Below are 21,412 nucleotides of genomic sequence, written 5' to 3'. Positions count from 1 at the left end.
GCAGGCGGCCGGCGGCTGTGGCAGGGAGTGCGGCACGGCCCCGTGCTGGCGGCTGGCGCCGGTGCCACCTCCGTGCCGCAGGGCCCGAGTCCTCCGGTCGCACCGCACCGACATGGCGGCATCTCCTCACGGGGTGCCCGCGGGGTCCGGCCCCTCCGCCTCCCTCACTGCTCTGCACCTTCTTGGGGTGAAGGAGGAAGTGTTTAGTGAGATGCAGAGCAAAGGGGAGGGCTCGGGGCCGGCCTGCAGAGCCCACCAGGGCCATGTGTGGCACCGGGAGACACAAAGATGTGCTTCACGTGAAAGGGAATCATAGAACCAACCAGGCTGGAAAAGACCTTGAAGATCATCAAGTCCAATCTTTCCCCAGCACTGCCAAGGCCACCACTAAACCGTGTCACTGAGGGCCTCGTGTACATGGTTTGTGAACACTTCCACCTGTCTCAATGCCTGAACACCCTCTCCATGAAGAAATTGTTCCTAATCTCCAGTCTAAACTCCCCCATGCACATCTTAAGGCTGTTTTCTCTTGTCCTATCACTTGTTACTTGCAAGAAGAGACCAGCCACCTCTTCGCTCCATCCAAACAGACTGTGATACACTCAGTCACCTTCTCTCTTTGGAGACTACCAAGAGAAGCAGCTTTGGTTTCCAATAGCACCCTCAGTGCAGGGGTTACCCCATCGCACTGGTGACCCCATTGCCTGCCCAGAGCACAGCTCAGCAGAGCTGCTCCTCATGGGACATGAGGGGTAACGCAGACATGAGTAACTGGAAACAGCAGTGGGGAGAGCTGGTATAGAGTGGGGGAAGAAAGAGGTGGCATTGACCAAGCACACCCCACAGTCCAGAGTGCAGGGGTGGAAGCCTGCTGTGGAGAGCCAGCACCGCCTGGTCAGTGGTGGAGGTTCACCTGGTGCCATACATATTCATTGCCAATTAGCCCAATTTACATTTAGCTAACTATACATGGCAGTGCCTGAGTGATCACCAGTCTGGAGACACAGCCACAGCAGCTCCTGTTGGAAGAAGTGTCTGCTTCTGGTTTCAGACTCAAACCCCAAACCAGTCTGACCAGCTGGAACCCAGTTTCAGTTACACCCTGCCTTGCTCTCTGGGTGACTTGGTGTGTAATGATCTCACTCTCAGCACACCTCACCTGGTAGCTGCCTCCCCAGGTATCCGCACACACTGCATCCCCCTCTCCCAGCCCTCCCCAAGCCATGGGACCGCTGCTGCTGCTGCAGTGCAGTGCCCTGAGCTACGGCAGCGTGTGCAGATGAAAGGGTGTGAGATAGCAGGCATGGGAATGGTACCTGCCCCCTCTGCGGGTCATTGCTTCTCAGACACCACTCCCAAGTCAGATAAAACAAACAATTCCTTTTTATTAGCAGAGTGAGCGCACAAAAACATAAATCAAGATGTCAGGTTTACTGCTTAGGCCATGACATGCTGTGGGAAAAACAAAGAGATGGAAGAAAGGATATGAGAGATCATGAAAAGCCATGGAGGAATCAGACCAGCCCCAGGGACACTAATGCAGATGCCCAAGATGGGGAGAAGCATGCAGTCAGATTGCCAGCAGGCTGAGGGCAAGGGTTTCTTCCCTTCCAGCCCAGGCACTGGCCCGGCAAGGCAGCTCTCCTGAAGCTGCACCTGAGCTGGGCATGGCTTCACCAAAGCCTTCCAGAGCCACTGTGCCCTCAGCCCTGAAAGGGTCCAAGCATTTAAATTAAAGTCTGCACATAGATTTATGCTTCTTACAGACACATGTGCACACACATGCAAATAAAGCCTCCTGCTTCCCCCCCCCCCCCCCCCCGGCCCCGATTTCCATTCTTTTCACAGAGTGAGTTTTCCAAGAGCAGCAGGCACTGGAAGCCTGGGGATTGGTGCCAACTTCAGAGCTCACAAAGCATACCAGGTACTTCAGAATTAGCAGCTTCTGCCCCCAGCAGATGTCCTCAGCTCCTAGAGGTACAAGCCTGAACCACAGGTGTACAGCAGTACAGATCTGGGAAGCACCTCACTGCAAACAGCCAAGGGGGAACACACGGACCTTGCCGAAGTGGGGATTTCATATGTTGCCATGGGGTCAGGGATGAGCTCTGGACCTCCTGGGGCTGGCATCATCTTGCACCGGGAGGAACAGGCCAGCAGGAGCGAGGAAGCCTGGGGACACCAGCTGGGTATCCAGCCCACTTCTGTGCTCTGAGAGATGCCAGGGACTTGGGTCAGGATGTGTGCTTGGATGAGAGCACTGTAATATCAAAGCTGCCTCACAGATGCAACTGTGAGGGAGCTGGGTCCTTCCACCTTCCTCTTGCCATCAGCAGGAGAAGTAGGGACATTCCTTTTCTTTCATTTCAGAATAAATAGCTATTTTCTCAATGTGTTTGGGTTCAGAGTGAACACTGGAAAAGCAAACAGAGCAAATCACAGAGAGAAAATAGTGGACACGTACTATACATAGGAGGCTGTAACATGGCAGCCAGGCATAAAAAACTCTAGGTGTGCTTTTATGTTAAAAAGCAAAGCCTAGGGATTAAAGCAGGAATTTCTGCTTCCTTTCATCTCAAAACCAGGAACCACTGGAGAGTGTCACAGAGCCCCTGGAACAGATCTGAATCATTACATCAGTCTCACAGCCCTTGAGAGGCCCACTATGACTATGAGGGCTGCAGGGAGGCAGGGCCATCTGCAGAGGACTGGGGGAAAGGGAGGAAAGTAAGAGATTGTATGGAAGAAATTGGCACTGCAAACAAAAACCTGGTGGCTCTGGTGAGCTTTCACTATTCACCAATGCAAAGGCTACTCAGATCCAGTCCCAGGGTCCTTCAGTGAGTTGAGTGGAGTTGTGCTCCGGGTTTGGGCAGGAAGTAAGATGTAATTCAGAGTTTCACTGGATTGATTGAGGTTGGGAAGGTACAGACATCACAGAGCATCAAAATGCTCCCAGACCCTCACTTTCCAGGCAGCCATTTAACCAACACAATCACAAACACTAGTACTGCCAAATCATGGCTAGACCTTGGCCTGACAAATGTCTTCAAAGGGAAAACATCCTTCAGGCACTGGCCCGTGTCTAAAACCAGAACTCCAGAAGTTCTGGGGAGTGCCCCATCACTGGGCTGGAAGGGGAGAAGCCGTAGGTCAGACTGGTTTGGTGGCACTGCTGTAAAACAGACGCTCAGTGTCCTCGGTGGTGGAGAGGGTGGAGTTGGTAGCAGTGGATGGCTGATGCCGGCCGCTGTTCTTCCTTTTCTTCAGGAAGAAATAGCCGATGATGGCCAGGACCACCATGATGCAGATCCCGAGGAGCACGGCAATCACTACCTCAAACGCACCTGTGGGGTTACACAAACATGTTAGAAGGGCTGCTCCATGAGCTCTGATGCAGAAGGAGTGGTCAGAAAGAAGAAAGCACAAAAGCCACTGCAAAAGCTGTGCTGGCAAAGAGAAGAGGTAGACAATAGCTGGCCTGATAGCAGGGTGGTCATTGATCAACAGGGCAAAGAAGAAAGACAGCAATCACATGGCATAAGGGCATGGCAAGGGTATAGCCAGCCCATCTCTCCCAAATTATGGTTGCCATAATTTCCCAGATGCAACACGCCCTCTAAAGGCTATTCAGTGACTTCGACAGAATATCAAGCCCTTCCAAAACGCTGGCTTTGCTTTGTATGTCAACAGGGAGGCCACCAAGGGGTGGCAGAAAGCTTCTCCTGGTTGGGATAAGGCTGTTGGAGTGAGCTATGGTGGACAGGCTAAGTTTAGGGGAAAGAGTTTGTAGCAGTGCTGTGAGCACTTGGTCTTTTACAACCAACCAAACTCCTGCATCATCAATGGAGACTGTCAAAAGTGATGCATTTCAGAGCTGGTGTGAATTTGAAGATTAAATCAAACTCTAGGTTTGAAGAACAAAAGTGTATGTTTTCAGGAGGTCTCTACTAAAGAAAGAGGCCTTACAGCTCTGTGGGGAAAGGACACCAACCTTAATGTGATATTCTTTCAAGAACTTGTACTTAAATAGCTTTGGTGTTCTTTACAACTGTAAAGAACAATTGTAGGGAAGTTATATAGGGTCATCAGATTTCCAACATTATTCCCATACCCACTGGTCCTTCTTTTTTTGCAGAAGTCAGGGGTCCTGAGGTGAACTTGGCCCTTAGGAAGAATTTTACTTGCACTTTTTGATGTTCAACAGTGGAGCATTCATGCAAGTTGATGGAAGGAGAATCAGAAGCTTCTGATACGAGCTACTGGGTCACAGACAAAGAAGAAGTTGGACCACAGATGCACGGTGCACAGAAGCATCTCTTGCCACTGCTGGCATCCCACACATCCCACATTGCTTCCTCAGCGTCAAAAGGAGGTTGGGACAGAAGGCTATCATTTGTAAGGAAATACCAAATATTTTTCAGAACAGGATAAAAGCAACAAGCAAGATCTGTAGGAAAAATTGTTACTCACTCAACAGACTGCTTTGGGACTCAAATGATTCCCATCTCCGGCCAATGACATCTGCTTCTGAATTGGGAGCAGACAGGGGGAAAAAGATTTTACAAAGAATGTGGAAACAAGGGATAAGACAGGATTCTGAGGAGCATATTTCCAGTGCTCTGAAAAGACTGAATGCATACAGCATCCTTCTTGACAGCCATGGTACTGAGCTCTCAGTACAGCACAGTGTAGCTGTAGAAAAGCAGCAAGAGTTTGCCTCCTGACAGGTCCAGTCTGGCAGAATTCCTGCTATTTCAGCTGATGGCCTCCACAGCCACAAATACAAAGCTGATAGCATCAACTTTTCCCTCTTGTTTGTTTGAAACTTCAGTCTAATATGTGTCATTGAGGATTTTCCTGATTTCTCCCCCTCCCACATGGGGAGAACTGGAGCCAAGCTAGAAAGTTAGATACTTTCTAGAAAGGCCATACCATATCTCTGGTTAGTTTTGTCATCCTGTTCTGTCCCTTTTTCAACATCAGCACCCAAAGTTTTCCAGCTCTGAGAAATGACAGGCTGCATTGCAAAAACATGTTGTAGATACACACCACTTCCCACAAGCCATCAGTCACACTGAAGAACGCTGTGATGGATGGCCAGGGTTTGGGAGCAGAGCTGCTTTGCCTGAAACCTCCTAAATCACTGCCTCTTTTGGGACCACAGAATTTAATCTGGAGTGATTTTCACAGTTTCATCATTAAAACTCTAGCCTTCACTATGTCTGCTTACTTGTGATGCCTGAACATGATTTCATGCACTCGTCCTCCTTTTCAAAGTTGTTGTTGTTGCCTTCACAGCCCCCATAGGTGAAGGGGTCACATTTCTGAGAGAATGGGTTGTAGTACCAGCGAGGGATGCTCTCGGTGCACTGTCCAGTATCAGGCAACTCCACACAGTGACCTGGCAAAGCAAAGGAGATGTGCACTAGCCCAAACAGAGCAGCAACATCTTCTGTTCACAACAGAAGAGTACAAGCACTGTGGAAGAGGAAATCCACAGCCAGAATAGAGGATCTCAGATCTCCACTGCCCAGTTGTCAGCCGCTCAATCTGGCATTGCCACAGTGAGATGCCACCTGCCCATAAACCCAGCTAGCAGGGAGGAACAGCGTGCAGTCGTGCTAGACCTGGGATTAAGCTTCCTGCAGGAATGATCTGTCCTCTTTGGGAGGTAGAAGGGAAGAAGAAGAGCCTGGACACACAGAAACCACAGTTCATTTCAGGTCTCTGCACTTGGGATATACTATTTTAGCCCAGTGACAGTACCACTGTTTACATTGGTACAAACAAGACAAAGATATGGGACTGAGCACAAGCATATGATTACTTGTATTATGCCATTACTGGTATTATGCCATTGCTGTGCACTCACACTGCTTTGGTTTGAGCTATTTCTAAAACCAGCCATTTTTGGAATTATACAGGGAAGCAGTTTTACCATGAAACAACAGACTAAAGAAAACAAAAAGCTGGTAGACGTCAGCCTAGGTTCTCTGGGTGGGACATACCTTGCTGGTGTGTGGCATTGATTTTCTGTAGTCTGTTGAAGTCACGAGCATCTGCAAGAGCAACATTTCATGTTAGAACTCCTGTCACCAGTTGAATGCCAAAGAAAAGCTTCTGTCCATGCAGATATGAGCAGACAGGGTTTTCCTGCACATTCCGCTATCACAAGCCAGGGAAAGAGAGAGATAATTTGTGGTTCTTAAATATCACAAAGTTGTGAGAAGAACACGGGAAAAATAAAACAATGAGAAACCATTCCCTATTTCCATTCCACAAGTACAGAGACAGAACTAAAGAAAACAAAAGCTTTCTTATTATATTTTTTTCCATCAAGAAGCATGGGGAAACTGCTATCACTCTAGAAGAACAAAAGAGCACAAGTGTAGGATATGAGAGGGCAAGAGGGATGAATTGTAAGCTTGCAACCTAGAAAGACAACAGGACATCCACATGTAGGAAAGACACTACGGGAACTCCATCAGAAGAGAGGAAGGAGGAGGGACTATGGACTTGGGCAGCTCATCACTGTGCATTTACATTAGCATAACACGAGGATGTTAAGGGGACTGTGACACTGGACAGACTGGGAGAAATCATGCTTTCATTTCCCAACTACCAACTCTGTGAGAGCAGGTAAGGTCATTCAGTGAGAAAAATATGGGAAGAGGAGGGTTCTGAAGTCTTACAGACAGGTGCAGAGAAGAGAGTTGGAAAGTATTTAAGAGGCAGGAAACATCCCAGAGGGAAGATCAGCTCTTGCAGTCAGCAGAGATACAGGAGATGGCAGAATCTGCAAATACAACACCACAGGAAGAGATAATGCAGGGTCAGCAGGTAAGAACAGAGGGCAGCAAAAAGCATTGAGTCAACACCTGTAACTTACATTGCTCTCAGCTTCAGGCAGATACTAAGTAGTCTAAGACAGAATTTGAAGTACTTACATTGTTCACAATACATCTCATCTGATCCATCGGCACAGTCAAGAGTTTCATCACACTCCAGATATGCATCAATGCAGCAACCATCCTTGCATTTGAAGAATGGGGGTTGACACTTCCCATTGCACACTGCATCAGAAACAGTTCAGATAGAGCATTAAAATTCTCCCTGCCACACAGATGCTTTATGAAGGACTTAAAAGCTGTTGATAGGGCAGGCAAACAAGACAGATTGGTTAAGGTCTGTCTTCAGTGCCACCCTGAGCATAAATGAAACACTGTTTTGGGAACAGTGATGCTTCCACTCAGAAAAGAAGTACACAGAAAGTGGAAGCAAGAATGAGCTACTCAAGAAGAAAATAGAGACATTGCCCAAGCATGGGGGAGTAAATCAGGAAAACCAAACTGAAACCTGCACACTGGGCTGCAAGAATCAATGGAGAGGAGCAGTTATTCCCCTTTTCTCCAGAGGTGGTCCCAAATGCTGAGTACTGTGCCCAGTTCCAAGCTTCCCAGTGCACAGAAAACATACTCAAGTGAATCCAGTAGACTCAGCAAGGGGCTGGAGCACAAGACCTAGTGTGAGGTTTTGGAATAGACAAGTTTTGGAGGTGCACAGTAATAGGATAAGCAGCCACAGACATAAGTTTCAACAAGAGAAAATTATTCCGTATGAGAGTAAAGTTATGACAAAGATCAAACAAAAATCTCCTTTATCAGATACCCAGAACTGGACTGGGTGCAGTCCTGAGCAACCCAATGTGACTCAAAGCTGACCCTGCTTTGAGTAGTGGGTTGGACCAGATGATCTCCAGAGGTAATCCCCAGCCTGAATTATCCCATGGCATGAAAGTGAAAGGCATAGTAAAGACTTGAGTCTCCAGTGCCTCCCTTTCCACACTGAGTGAGTGCTAATCAAAAGCCACAGGAATGGACATGAGACACCCAGCCTGAGCTCACAGCAGGATTACGGAGCGGTACAGGAGGCTCACCTGGCTGCTGTCGCCCACCAACAGAACCTGAGAGACAAGGGAAAAAACAGAGCAAATTTACCACCACACCCTTTTGTCAGCTCAAGATCAGCTTCATATGGCCCTCATATCTCATCTAAGGAGTACTTATATCCTGGAAGTGAGCCCTGTAGGCATTTTGGAGGGGAAATATGGATGCCCACCACCTGGAGACCCCAGATGAGTAGTACCCACATGAGGCAGGCCTGGAGGAACAGAGGGGAACTTCCCACCACGAGCTAGACCATTCCCAAATGGGAGTGAAGCACTTCTGGCTCCTCCACAGCACATTTCTACCCTGTGAATTTAGGTTTCAGATGTGACATGAAGATTTGGGGAGTATTTCTGCAGCCTGAGATACACCAGGGACAGTGACAAGGGGAGCAGTGCTCCAGGAGCTGGGTCTGATACATCGGCAGTGACCCCATTCATAATTAGCCAAGTCTCCTCAGCTCTCTGGGCTCTAACTAGCTGCCAGCCAGTAAGCTGCAGTACCTGCCTATGGAGTCATCCCAATCCTATGGGAAAGACAGAACTGATTTCTGAAGAAGACTTACCTCTAACATTCTTGCAGGCAAGTTGACACTCCTCTTCCCTTAAATAGTTATTCTTGTTGGGCTTGCAGCCACCAAAAATGAACTCCTCACACTGCTGAAGGCTCGGATTGTAAAACCAGCGTGGAAAAGATCCCCGGCACCAACCCACCTTCTTAGGAGTCAAACAATGCTCTATGATAAAGTTAACACAAAAAGCTCTGGTTAGTTGGCTTTGCCTTCACATCTACAGAGGAGAAACTCTTCCAAAGCCCTTGTCTGCAAGAGTTATAAAGTCCTGAGCAGCATGGAGAAGGTGAGCAGGGAATCCTGGTATATATTTTCTTATATGGAAGGCAGGGTCAAAGAATCAAATTAGAAGGTGCCACATCCATAAAACAAAAGGAGCCGCTTTTCCACACAACACATAGTTAAGCTGTGTAACTCCTTGCTTCAGGATGTTGCTGTTGTGCAAAGATTACACACGGTCAAAAAGGGCTATTAAACACAAAGACACCACCTTCTGCTTACAAAAACCTCCCAGCTGCAAATTCCTTGGCACTAGCCAAGCATAGCAGGGATTTACTGATAGCATGCCATGTTCTGGTACCCTTTCCAGAGTATCAGCCTCTGGACACTGTTGAATGCAGTGTACTGGATTCTGGACAGACCATTAGTGCCACTTGACATGGCTGTTCTTGTATTTTTATGGTACCTGTGGTAGGAGCAGAAATTTCCTGCTTAGCTACTAATCAACCTTTTATCCAAGAGCTCTGTGATCCTAACGCACTTGTGAGGCTGAACATTTTGATCATTAAACCCAGCCATTAAAGTAAAACATATAAAGAAAGCCGGGGACGCTTTGAATGTCAAGCAGGCAGCTCCACCTATCCTGCAGCTTAAGGAAATTAGGGCTTTCACAGCAAAACCATGGAGCCAACATTCCAGGTTCTCTATTACACCCTCAGCTACACCCCAGGCTTCAGCCACTCTGGCGTCACCCAGCAGAGGGCATGACGTGCAGACAGGATGGGGTTGTTGTGGCCACCTCTTCTGCAAGGGGATGCTAAACCCCTAAAACAGACCACTATGAATGTGGAGACCTTCCACTTACTGGTCGGGTGCAGGCTGTTATTGGGAAAAGCTGACACACAAGTCTAATCTCTTGGTTGTGCTCTTCTCCCATCTACTCCTCTGAGAAGAGCATCACCCAGGCTTGGGGACTCCATCTAGACACCCGTGGGCTTAAGCTCACCTTCAGTCTGCTCAGAATTCAGCACCATGATGGTGATGTTGGTGAAGTCTTGCTGTTGTGCAGTGTCTGTGACAGTAAGCTGGAAGACGTAAATCCCTGCTTGTAGATTGGAGATTTCTACTTGATCGTCTTTGTGCTTCTGAGAATGCAAAAGAAAGGCTTATGCAGCAGATGTACCTCTAATGAGGGAGTGAGTGAAGCCACACAAGGCCTGTGTTCCTGCATTAGGAAGAAAGCAGTGTGGCTACAAACCCCCAAGCAGATGCCTGGCATGAAAAATGTCTCAGTGCTGTACAATCCCCCCAAATCCATGGGCTGGTACCCAGCTGGAACAGCAGTGAGAAAGAGTACCACACGTGTAAGCAGATATTTCATATTTTGGGGCATTGTGAAGGCACGAGGGAAAATAAAAGTCTTTGGAGAGGACTGAAATAGTTTTTATTTTACTTTTTAAAAACTAAAACTTATTATGAGTCCTTTACTTAGCACACAGGGAATAAACCAGGTGTATTTAAGATATGTACACTCTTTCATCTTGAATATGACAAGTATATTTCATTTTAGAGGTGGAAATGAGTGCACATTTTTACTTGCTGAGAGGTTTCTAAAAGAGAGGGGATTATTTTTGTCAGAATAGAAAGCTGTGATACTACTGGCACAAAGGCTGCATGGAGACCTCATAGCAGCCTTCCAGTATCTGCAGGGGGGCCTATAAAGATGCTGTGGAGGGACTCTTCATTAGGGGCTGTAGTGACAGGACAAGGAGTAATGGGTTAAAACTTAGGGGAGGTTTAGATTGGATATAAGGAAGAAATTCTTTACTGTTAGGGTGGTGAGGTACTGGAATGGGTTGCACAAAGAAGTTGTGAATGCTCCATCCCTGCATGATCTCAAGGTCCTTTCCAACCCTAACGATTCTGTGATATTTGCTAACAATACTGGGCCTCTGTTTCCATGCTATCTACCTTTTTGGGTTTTGTTTCCAGAGATCACAGTGCTGTTTATGTATCATCTTAATGTAGTTAACAAAGAATAATACATGAGGACTCTTTTTCGGGGTTTGGTTTTGGTTTGTGTACCCTCACACAAGTTACTTTGGTTGCACTAGGGGAAGGGAAAAGGAAAGGAACGCTTGCATATTTGCAGAGTGCCCTCGGAACCCTACAGCTAGTCACTGCATCTTCAAAATCAGCTGTGGGCCTGATGCACTCATTTGCTAATTCTTCCAAAAGGTGCCACAAGATCTCTGTATCAGCTCCAAGGTTTTCCAGGGCATTTCACACAAGTTTAACAGGAATCATTTGCTCTTCTAAAGCCACAGTTCACATTTAACATCTATCAGATAGGCAGTGTTCACACCTTGGAGATCTTGGAGCCAGTCAGGAGATGTGGCTTCTGCTCCAGCTCAGATACAATAGGAGGAGGAAACTATGCTCTAAAGAGAGGCAAAGTCCAGCAAAAACCCCAGAACAGAAGCAGATCCTGAGGCTGGATTATTCAGACCCAGAGGAGTAGAAGCACCAGAGCAAAACTAAGGGCAGGCCCCTCACAGAACTACAGGAGCCTGGGAGCAGAATCAGCTCTTGCACTGAAGCTGCTTCCCTCTCAAGTACTCCCACCCAGGAAGATGAGGTGCTGCTCAGGAAGGTTTGAGATGGCAACCTGGTGCAGGGAGCCTGCAACCTGGTGAGGCCAAGAAATACCATGTCCCCCACAAGGACACAAGGAGTGCCCCACAGCCTTTGGGAACAGGCTTATGGGTGGACTGTCTCAAAGAGGGAAGGACAAGGTGATCTCCAAGTCAGTGGCTGAGAGCCCAACCTAATGCAGGTGACACTGAGCAAGCTGCTTGCTTCCTGCAGCTCCCTACCTTCATCTCCACGGAGGGGTCGCCAACAACCTGTTTCCATTCATAGCTTACTATCCCTCGGTCATCTGTGCTCTCTATGCCTCTCAGCATCACTGGCTCTCCTGGCTGTACCCTCATGTCCTTGGCAGTGCGAGCTATTGGAGGATGGTCATCTGCAGAACAAAGGCAGAACAAGGCTTAAGTAAGAGGCTGAAGGGTCCAGTCCATATCTCTATGGCAGGAAGACAAGGGAGGGGGATTCTTCTAAATGAAATCAATACAGACTTCAACCATTGAAAGGAAAACACTTTCATACACCTGTACTTGCAGCCTGAGCAAGCAACAGGCAATCGATACTGTTATTACTGCCCTTACTAACTTAGTAATGCCACAACCCATTCTGGCAGTACCTTTGAACCAGTTGGCTCTCTGGCCACTTCTGCCCATAGGAACCACTGTAAGAGGGTGTCCCCATGGCTCCAGCCATTGAGTTCTGTCTGTTGGACCACATCCTTGCAAAACAGCACAGAGCAATCTCCACCCTTCACTTAGGGAGATGACCTGGTGTGAGTGTTGAAGAATGTGGAACTGATTCTCATCATTCCTGCCACCATCTCTAAGCACTGTGTAAGCATACCTAACCAAGACTATGCAATGCGGGATCTGGATGGGAACTATCCCTCCACCACCTTATATTCCACCCCGTTCTCTGACACACATAGTTTAAAAAAGCACACAAAAGCCATTCATGAGATCATTATTTCTGTGCCATTCCATGGATTAGCTCACCAGCAGCTTCCACAATCCACAAACACGTTTCCAGACTGTAAAACATGAAAACTGACCCCTGGCTGTGTCAGCAAGAACAGCCTATACAATGACACCATTAAGCCTGACTCAGAACTGCTCTCAGCCTCAATGCCTCTGATCACAGGCTTTCTGCACAGCTCAGCCCATAAAACTCCACCTGGTAGCACCTGTACCAAGTCCAAGATTCAATGTCCAGGTTCAACCTGAGTCTTTTGTAAAGGCATCGATTTATAAGGTAGATATAAATCACTCAGCCATTACACTGTTATATTGACTGTGACTGAGGAGAAGGATTAGTGCCCAAACCCCTTAGGAAACTACTCCATCAGGTAATTATTTTCACTGTTGCAGACTTGCTCCTAATTTCCTGTTTGAGTGTTTCTGGATTCAGGTGCCAGCTGCTGACTCTTTTACAGCCTGCTGAAGGGACCTTTAATGTAAAGCATATATACCAATAAACATGACGTTCAAAACAAGCTACTTTTTAGTTCCTTCATCACTAAACTCAGTAGGATTGAGGGCTTTGCAACATGTATTCCTGCTCAGTTATCACAAACCCACCCGAAACCTTCTATTTTCTGGTATCTTTTACCAAGTGAAGCCACATTCATTCTGCCCTGCTCTTACAAATGCTGCTGCCACCAGAAAGTCACACGGGAAACAAACCTTCCCTTGTTTACACGTTTGAGCATGGTATTCAGCCTGTTTGGCTACAGGATCAGGGAGGGTTTGTGTGTGCCACCTTCTGACATTCCACCTGCAGTCTGCTCTTGTCCCATCACTTGTTACTTGGGAGAAGGGACTGACCTCCACCTCACTCAACCTCCTTTCAGGCAGTTGCAAGGAGCAGTAAGGTCCCCCCTGAGCCTTCTCTTCTCCAGACTAAACACCCCCAGGTCCCTCAGCCATTCCCCATCACACTTGTGCTCCAGACCCTTCACCAGCTCCATTGCCCTTTTCTGGACCCACTCCAGCACCTCAATGTCTCTCTTGTAGTGAGGGGCCCAAAACTGGGCACAAACAGAACCTGAACAAAGACAAGCAGAGATGCCCACCCTGGTGTCCTCTCAGACAGGAGGCAGACCTCCCTACCGCTCCTTCCTCAGGGCTGCATGCCACAGGGATGGGTCCTATCTCAGCCTGGCACAAAGGCTGCTGAAGGACACCCAGCAGGGCCAAGGGAGCCTGACACCTCTTGGTTTTGACAGGGCCAGTAGAACAAATACATGGAGTTTTGTTCTGTTTACACGTGGCCACACAGAACATTCACAGGCGAAGGCCATGACTGAAGCTGGCAACACCTTCCAAACCAAAGAGGGAAAAACAGCCCTACAAGCACCTTGTACACAGCACTACAAGCTAAAGGGACACTAAAAGGGACATATCCCTGCCATGGAGAAATGCAGCCTGGTCCCTGCCACCCAACTGCCCGGAGGTGACTGCAATTGCACAAGGGCAAGACCAGTTCTTCAGCAGCCCAGAGGCTGATCACAAACTCCCAACTCCAAAGCATGTTTTTCCTTCCCCTCTTTAAACATGTACACTTATTGCAGACCAAGCATTTCTCCACAGGTCCATTCAGCTACTCTGGGCTGTGGATTGAAAAGCCTGGTTCTACTCAACGAGTCAGCAACTTCTCCAGATCCCATCTCTGATGAGCCAAATTCCCTGACCCTCCTCACCTCCAGAAAAAGCAGTCAGGAGCATTTGCGTATCTGTGGTGACTGCCAAGGAGGAAATCCCTCTAGGAATGAAGGACTTCAAGTCTCTGCCTTTTCTCCCCAGCACATCTGAAAGCTCAGTGGCTTTGCAGTATTTCTGCTACACTGACTGCATGAAGCCTTCAGTGGCAATGGGGCTGTTCTCCACCCGAGCCTCAGAACTGAGTGCTGACTGAGGCAGACTACCAGCAAACTGCTTGTAGAAGGGACATTCTCCATTGTGGTTTGTTCTGAAAGCCTGTTTGAAAAAGGAAAGTTACCTTTGCTATAATGTTTGACTGTGGAAAGTTTCTGCTGTAAAACTCTGTAATTAAGAGGGAGATTAAAGCTTTATGATGCTGCTCTGTATTGCGTGCTTTTACTGTGGAACACATGCTCCTGGAGTCATGTCACTAAGTGACCACTTCCTCTTCCATTTATAAAATACATTGGAAGGTGAAACTTCTTTATGATCCCGGAGAGAAGCTTGATAAAGTAAATCCAAAATGGTTTAAGCAGTATCTATGTGGCTCACAGTGTAATCCTGCACCAGCAAAATCCTGCAGCAGGAAGCCATTGCTTTCAGTATGGAGATTTCTCTTGTAGAGCTGATACCAGCTCTTGCCCTGGAGACACAGATGCACAGAAAACCAGATCTCCTCCATTCCAGCACTCATGCAGATGAACCCTGAGTACTTGAGGCTATAAAGCAATGCTCGAAAACACCTGAGAATGATTCGAGGTTGTCACTAGAAACAGCTGGAAAGCTTTCTCATGGTCACCGAGGGGCTTTTACAGCCCGCTGTTGTCTGCCATTGGAGAAGCAGCTTATAGGGACACTGAGGCACTGTGAAGCAAGGACCTTGCTGGGCACAAAAGCCACTGCTCAAAGCAGACAGGAGCAGAAATGAGGCCACCCAAATTCCAGCACCCATGAGACACATAACCCCAGAGATTCCAGGGGTCAGAAGCCAGCTGAGCCAGCCTGCTGCAAGAGAAGGTGGGCAGAGTTAGGAGCTGCAAAGGCTGAAGCTCTGCTCTTGTGATGCTTGCAGGGAAGTCACTCAAAAGTGAACAGCTTTCAGGGAGATTTCATTCAAATCATGCCCATCAACACTAGAAAACTCTCCACTGCAACATCACCAAGGGGTGATGATGCTGCCACACTGTTAATTTGCCTGAGGAGGGGGAACAAGGCAATGCAACAAAGGAGAAAGAGAAATACAGGCTCCTTCCATAAGGATTCATTCTGGATGGGCAACAAATACAGTCATGATAAAGCCATGCAGTTTTCTGATAACTCATGCAGAGCCAAGCAGCTCTTAGCTTTAGTTACTAGAGGTTTCTATGGTGGTTTGGAAGAGGTGCACAGAGCAGATCAACTTCACCTCTCCAAAACAGCACGACATGACTGAATGTGTTGTATTTTCAGCATAAGGCAACTTGTTGCTGCTGCCAGGCTCCTTCCATCCTTCCTCAGGGCATGGGAAACCAGTATGATTGGCTTTAGTGGGTATAAGGAAAGACTCTCCCACTAAATGGTCTGCATGAATGGTCTTCATGCCATTCCCTGACGACAGGTTTGTTCCTCTGGCCTCCTTAAACAGCTCCAGAGATAAGATGTGAAGTATCCACAACAGGCGGCACTTCAGTGGATTCTGCATGACAAACAGAAATCTCACAGCAAGTGAATTTCACAGCTTCTCTGGGCACCCTGTGCCAGGGCCTCACCACCGTCACAGGGAAGAAATTGCTCCTTATGTCTAATCTAAACCTACCCTGTTTCAGCTTACACTGAAACGGCAGTTCCAACCTCTCCTGGCCACACATGGATGCTGGAGGATGAGCAGCTGGCTCAGGACTGAGCAGCACCAGCCAAGGGGAGACCAGTGTTGGGATCTGTCTCAGCCCCAGCCAGGATCCAAGCACTGCTCGTTTTAGCTGCACTGTGCCCATAGAATAGGAAACATCATGGGACCAAGCATGTGAAGAGGGATGAGCTTCAAACCTGGGGAGTTCTCTTCATTAGGGGCTGCAGTGATAGGACAAGGGGTAATGGGTTTAAACTTAAACAGGGGAAGTTGAGGTTAGATGAAAAGAAATTCTTTACTGTGAGGGTGCTGAGGCACTGGAATGGGCTGCACAAAGAAGTTGTGAATGTTCCATCCCTGGCAGTGTTCAAGGCCAGGTTGGATAGAGCCTTCGGTGCCATGGCTTAGTGTGAGGTGTTCCTGCCCATGGCAGGGGAGTTCGAACTGGATGCTCTTTCCGACCCAAACCATTTTATGTCCTATGGTGAGGCAGCAGCAGACACATCCTGAACACATCTCCAGTGCTTCCCATCTCCCACTCAAAAGCCCTGAATTCAGCAGGAGGAGGATGTCACCAAGCATTTCACAACCACCACAAAAGGCTCAGTTCAAGAAACGGACAAAGGTTCGGGGAGGTTATTTTCCAGCTTCACACCCAGAACTGGTTTGCCCAGACCAGAATAAGCTCAGGGTAGTTACTTAAACACCAGGCTCCATTATTACCAATAAAGTGCCTGCCCCTCCCGAATGAGCCAGGCAGAAAACTCGCACCAAAGTTCAGGCTGGGGAATCATTTAAGAGGATGGTGCCTTTTAACAACAACATCAGAGACTTGTTGCTCTACGTTAGCTGGAACAGGAGAAAGACACAGCCAAGCTGTCATCACTGGCCTATAAATGAATCAGAAGCTCTTGAGAGCTTCTCCAGAACACTGAAAAACCACTCAGAGGTTGTGCAGAAGCCAGATTTCAGCTGTATTAATTGTTGCCTCTACCCCCAGGTTGGCCGCAGTGGGTTAGAGCAAGGGTGTTTCTGTTCCTGTGTTCCATTGCCAGCAGTCCCACTGTGGAGCAAGAGCAAATGCACACAGTACATCCCCCTTCACACTGTCCCTGCTTTCAGCTACTTCTATCAGCTCCAGAAACACTCCAAATCTGCCCAATTCAGCAGCCTCTGGCTGTGCTCTCTCTTTCAAGCATTCTTCAGTCTCCTCCTGAACATATATAAACAACCCAATTCAACAGGTTTGCTCCCTGTAGTAGTGAGGGTCTTGCAATGTGTGGCTTTCTTGTTTCATGTCACCCACTGGGGTCACTAAAGATATATTACACCATTCACTAGAAAAAACATGCTTTTAATCCTCATTACTGCAGAGGACATCACCACAGGGACATAGCCTAAAGGCTCCTCAGACCCCTGAGAGCAGCACATAATGAAAGGGATGGATGATAAAGCAGGACATAAGCTTCCTGCAGACCTTTAGCTGTAGCTAGAGCCAGTATCAGGGGGCTGACAACAACTTAGGCTCTAGAGCAGCCACAGAGCTTCACACTTTAACAGCCATACAGCACAGCAGCAGGAAGATCCAACACCTGGGCCAAGACATTTTTGCCTGTAAACATTTGGGAGGAAAACCTGACATTCCAAACGCAGCTTCCTTATTTCTTCAGGCATCCTCAAAAGGTCTGGAAGCAAAAATGCCATAAAGCTTCCTTATGCTGCTGGGTGGATGCACTCAAGTGGCCAAGAGGCTCCTTCATTTGGCCTCCTGCACCTTTGTGTCCTTCCCCTCTTCTAAGTGCCAGTCAGGCTCCCACCTTCCTGCCCATCCAGGTCCATTCCTTCTCCACAGACCAAATTCCAGCATCACACCGTAGGGGCTTGAGGTTTGGATCTTTTTGTTTGGATCTGAACCAAAATCAAGGTCAGCATTCTAAAGTTCTCAGCTGCTGCAGGAAGGAGGTCCCAGTTCATGGGGTCTGATTTAACCCTTGTTATTATTTGCTATTTCTCCAGTAAAATAAACCTTTTTCATCTCTGGATTAATGAACTAATTATCCTCCATCTCTTTTCCTACCAGCCCTTTGATGTCATTCAGGGTGATTCAGAAAGCTTAGGGTATCAAAGACAATGCCCAAGAATTTCAGGAGAGGAGGGAAGCACATTTCCCACTGAAGCACAGCATGAACATTGCAGCCTGATCCAACCATGAAGCAGCGAGCTTCCCAGTGTCTGTTACTGCAGCCTGGCAGCCTGCACCCTCTGAGAGTGCCAACATGGGATGTAGAAGGGACCAAGCCCTTCCTACACCCACAGCTATCATGGCATGTGAGTAAGGAAGGGTACATCTGCCTTGCAGAGTATCCCCAGCAGCATTTCTGGTGTGTTTCCCACTTCCCACTCATAAGCCTTCCAGGGTTTTCCATCTCCATCACTGTCATCCCAGCATCTGTGAAAGTAGCATTATGGGGATGGTTCTCAAGGCAGCACCAGCATATCAGTGGCTGGGATGTTCGAGGTAGGGGCCATGGATTGGGGAATATAGCACTGCTGGTGGCACATGGAGCACAATGACCCAGGGATACTTCCTAGGATCTACACACATCCTTGGGACCAGCCAAGGGAGAAGCAGGTTGCAGCCTCCTGGTACAAGGTGCTGGTCCACAGAGATGAAGAGGCTGAATTGCTCAACACTACATCATATTCTGATCTAATCTTGTGAAATCAGGATGTACTGGGGATGATGCATTCCTTTTTCCTCCTACAAAGTAGCATGTAGAAATGCAGGCAGCTGCCAGCATGCCACCTCCACTCCTGGCAATGTGGGCTTTACTTCCTCACAGGGAAAGGATTTTAAGGCTGGAATGAAGACATAGAACTATTGCAACTGTGGGGGAGAGATTTACTAGAAGGCCCTAAAATCCAGTGGGAAGCAACTAGGAGAGACAGAGGACAAAAGGAATACCTCTGCCATGTCCCTCTTCAAACCAGTGATACCCAAGGGTTGCTCCATAGGAGCCAAAAGCCCCACACTGCTACTCAGGATGGACAAAGTGGTCAGTGTAGGGTCTGGTGCCATTGCACGTCTCCAAGGCTCACAGGCTGGCGTATCCCAGCACAAAATCAAAGAGCTATTCAGCTCATGCCATAGAGTCCAAGCCCGTATGCCCACTCCCCTGGTCATCATCACAGATCCCCTCCCCACCACGGCTGGGCTGGGAAGGGGTATGAGGAGGATAACCCATACATATCCCGATACACCCAGATATACCCACACAGTCCTGCCCAAGCATCAACATACAATAAACTGGGTATGGCTGGCAAAGTCCCAGCCACACCAGAGACACCCCAGCCTTGCTAGGCTTCCTCTGAACCATGGAAGAAGGGCAAAAAGAGGAGTGGCCGTGGTTTCCGTGTTTCTGAACACACCGCCTTGCTTTGGAGACAGCCAGCTCCACATTAGCTTGTTTTCCACTTGGTTTTGTGGGTCTGCGTGCAGGGAACCAGAGAGGAAGAGAAACCCACCTCCAAATGGGAAGTTTTCCATCAGCCTCCCCCAGCAGCAAAACCCAGCCTCAACAAGCAGCGATATGGCCACACCTCCCCATCCAAGCTGCCGCTCACAGCGCTGGGGCTAAATGAGAGGTAAGTGGATTGCGTCCTGCCTCCAGCCCCTGAGCAATTATGGGGTTAACGCAGCCCTTTAAAACGCGGTGATGTGGGGATTTTGGGAGGATTTCACTTTCCAGCCTCAAAGGCCTGGGGGGAGGGAGAAGGGAAACAACTCCTTTTTCTCTACAAGTATCAAACCCCAGCTTGCATTTGGTAAACAATCACTTCACCCACTTCAAATAGGTTAAAGAATTCCCTCTCCATTCACTAACAGGTGAACTGAAGCACAGCTCTTAATTAGGGAAAACCTCTATGGCCAACAGAAATAGACCATTTTCTATACAGAAACCCCATCTTTAACACTGCTTTATCCTTTGGCAGCACAAATGACAGTCGGAGGAGCTGGCACCAGTGGCTATTAACGCTTTTCCAGCCCCGGTTTGCACAGATCCATTAGGGACACCTTACCGTTCGACCTGTGATCCTGCATGGCCAGGTAGGAATCATACACGTCCTTCTTCAGGAAGTTGAGGAAGCCGATCTTCCTGGCAAACCTGCACACAAAAGCCTGCTCGTAGAGGCAGTTGAGGAGGAAGCAGCCCCGGATGTGGTCTTCCTCCGTGCCAGGGTCCTGCTCCACAAGAGCCAGGTTACAAGCAGGCTCCCTACAGCAGGCTCTTATGCAGTCCCTCCTCCGGCGGGCCATGGGGGACGACAGGAAGGTGGCTCCGTTCTGGACAGAGGCGTCTGTATCCAGCACCAAATCCGGCATTCCTGCCCTAAAGTCCTCCAGGCACGCTTCACCGAAGGGTTTTCCCTCCTGCCCTTCTCCATAGTCCACCGCCAGCACCAAGCAGACCCAGAGCACGATGTGCGGACCTGGGCTCCCTTTGGCCATCTTGGCGCCCCGATCCTCACCACCTTGAGACCTGAATCCCTTCCTGAAAGAAGGGAGAAGAGAGATGAAGCTGAGAGGGACGGTGTCCAGATGCGGGGCTAATGCGTCCGCCCACCCTGCAGCACATCCCCAGGTACAGGCTCTCAGTCCCCTACCTGGGCTCTGATGCTGGGAGCGGGATGTCCGCCTCGTCCCCCCTGTGGCTCACCCCTCAGGTGTGCTCTCGGCTTCATCCAGCGCAGACAAAGGCCCGGAGAGCGCAGGAAGTGAAAAGGAAATCCCTGGGAGAGGGGAGAAAAACCAAGGCACTCCCCTACGAGCTGAGTTGCGTAAGAGGAAGGGGAGGAGAACGGGGCTGATACCGGCGTCCACTCTGTGAAGGGAGAGAAGGATTCCTCCCATAGGAGCCATGCGGATGCAGGTGTAGGTACCCACTCGGGATGAGCATCCCACCGGCCTGGTGCTGGCTGCATCCCCGTGTTTAGGATGCACCCAAAGCTGGGGAGTCTGCCTCCAGCAGTGGCACTCACGATCCAGCTGCGTCTCTGCTGTGAGAGGTTTTGTGCTCATTGAAACCATGAATCCCTCTGCTCTTCGGACACAGGATTCCTTTGGAGTGGAAGCGTTTGGTAGCATGCCCAGGGGCTGCCCTGCCACCACAGCAGTGAAAACCTAGCAGCCACCCGCAGCTGGTGAACAACATTTGACTTCATCTCATTCAGATCAGTTGTGGTCTGTTGGTAGTGCCCTGCCTCACAGGATGGGTTTGGGTACACACAGGCTGCCTGCCATTACGTCCATGTATTTTCTCCTTTCATGCTCAAATTAATAGTTCAACAAACACAGCAGTGTTGTCCACCCCCCTGTGACTGTAAACAGCCCTAAAGCCCCTGGATAAACTGTAGTTATCCCTCTGTCATAGTCCTTAGGAAGGCAGGGAGTGCTTGTAATGTGCTTAGACATTATTTGTAATGAAATATTGCATCA

At 48.6% G+C, this 21,412-nt stretch overlaps 1 protein-coding gene across 1 annotated transcript; it reads right to left on the bottom strand.

Moving 5' to 3' along the window:
• Positions 1-1,816: 1,816 nt before the first annotated feature.
• SPINT1 (serine peptidase inhibitor, Kunitz type 1) lies at positions 1,817-20,737 on the bottom strand. Its single transcript, XM_005143934.3, has 11 exons — positions 20,581-20,737; positions 19,996-20,468; positions 11,616-11,767; positions 9,746-9,884; positions 8,515-8,685; positions 7,940-7,966; positions 6,951-7,076; positions 6,012-6,062; positions 5,234-5,404; positions 4,474-4,530; positions 1,817-3,347 (listed from the first exon to the last, which is right to left on the bottom strand). Exons 2-11 carry the CDS (start codon positions 20,423-20,425, stop codon positions 3,154-3,156), a joined length of 1,518 nt encoding a protein of 505 aa, XP_005143991.2. The 5' UTR covers positions 20,426-20,468; positions 20,581-20,737; the 3' UTR covers positions 1,817-3,153.
• Positions 20,738-21,412: the final 675 nt, after the last annotated feature.

Source organism: Melopsittacus undulatus, chromosome 4 (assembly GCF_012275295.1).
Source record: "Melopsittacus undulatus isolate bMelUnd1 chromosome 4, bMelUnd1.mat.Z, whole genome shotgun sequence".
Classification (NCBI taxonomy): Eukaryota; Metazoa; Chordata; class Aves; order Psittaciformes; family Psittaculidae; genus Melopsittacus; species Melopsittacus undulatus.
Note: the sequence above shows the minus strand (reverse complement) of the source record. Positions and strands in the feature narration are given on the sequence as shown.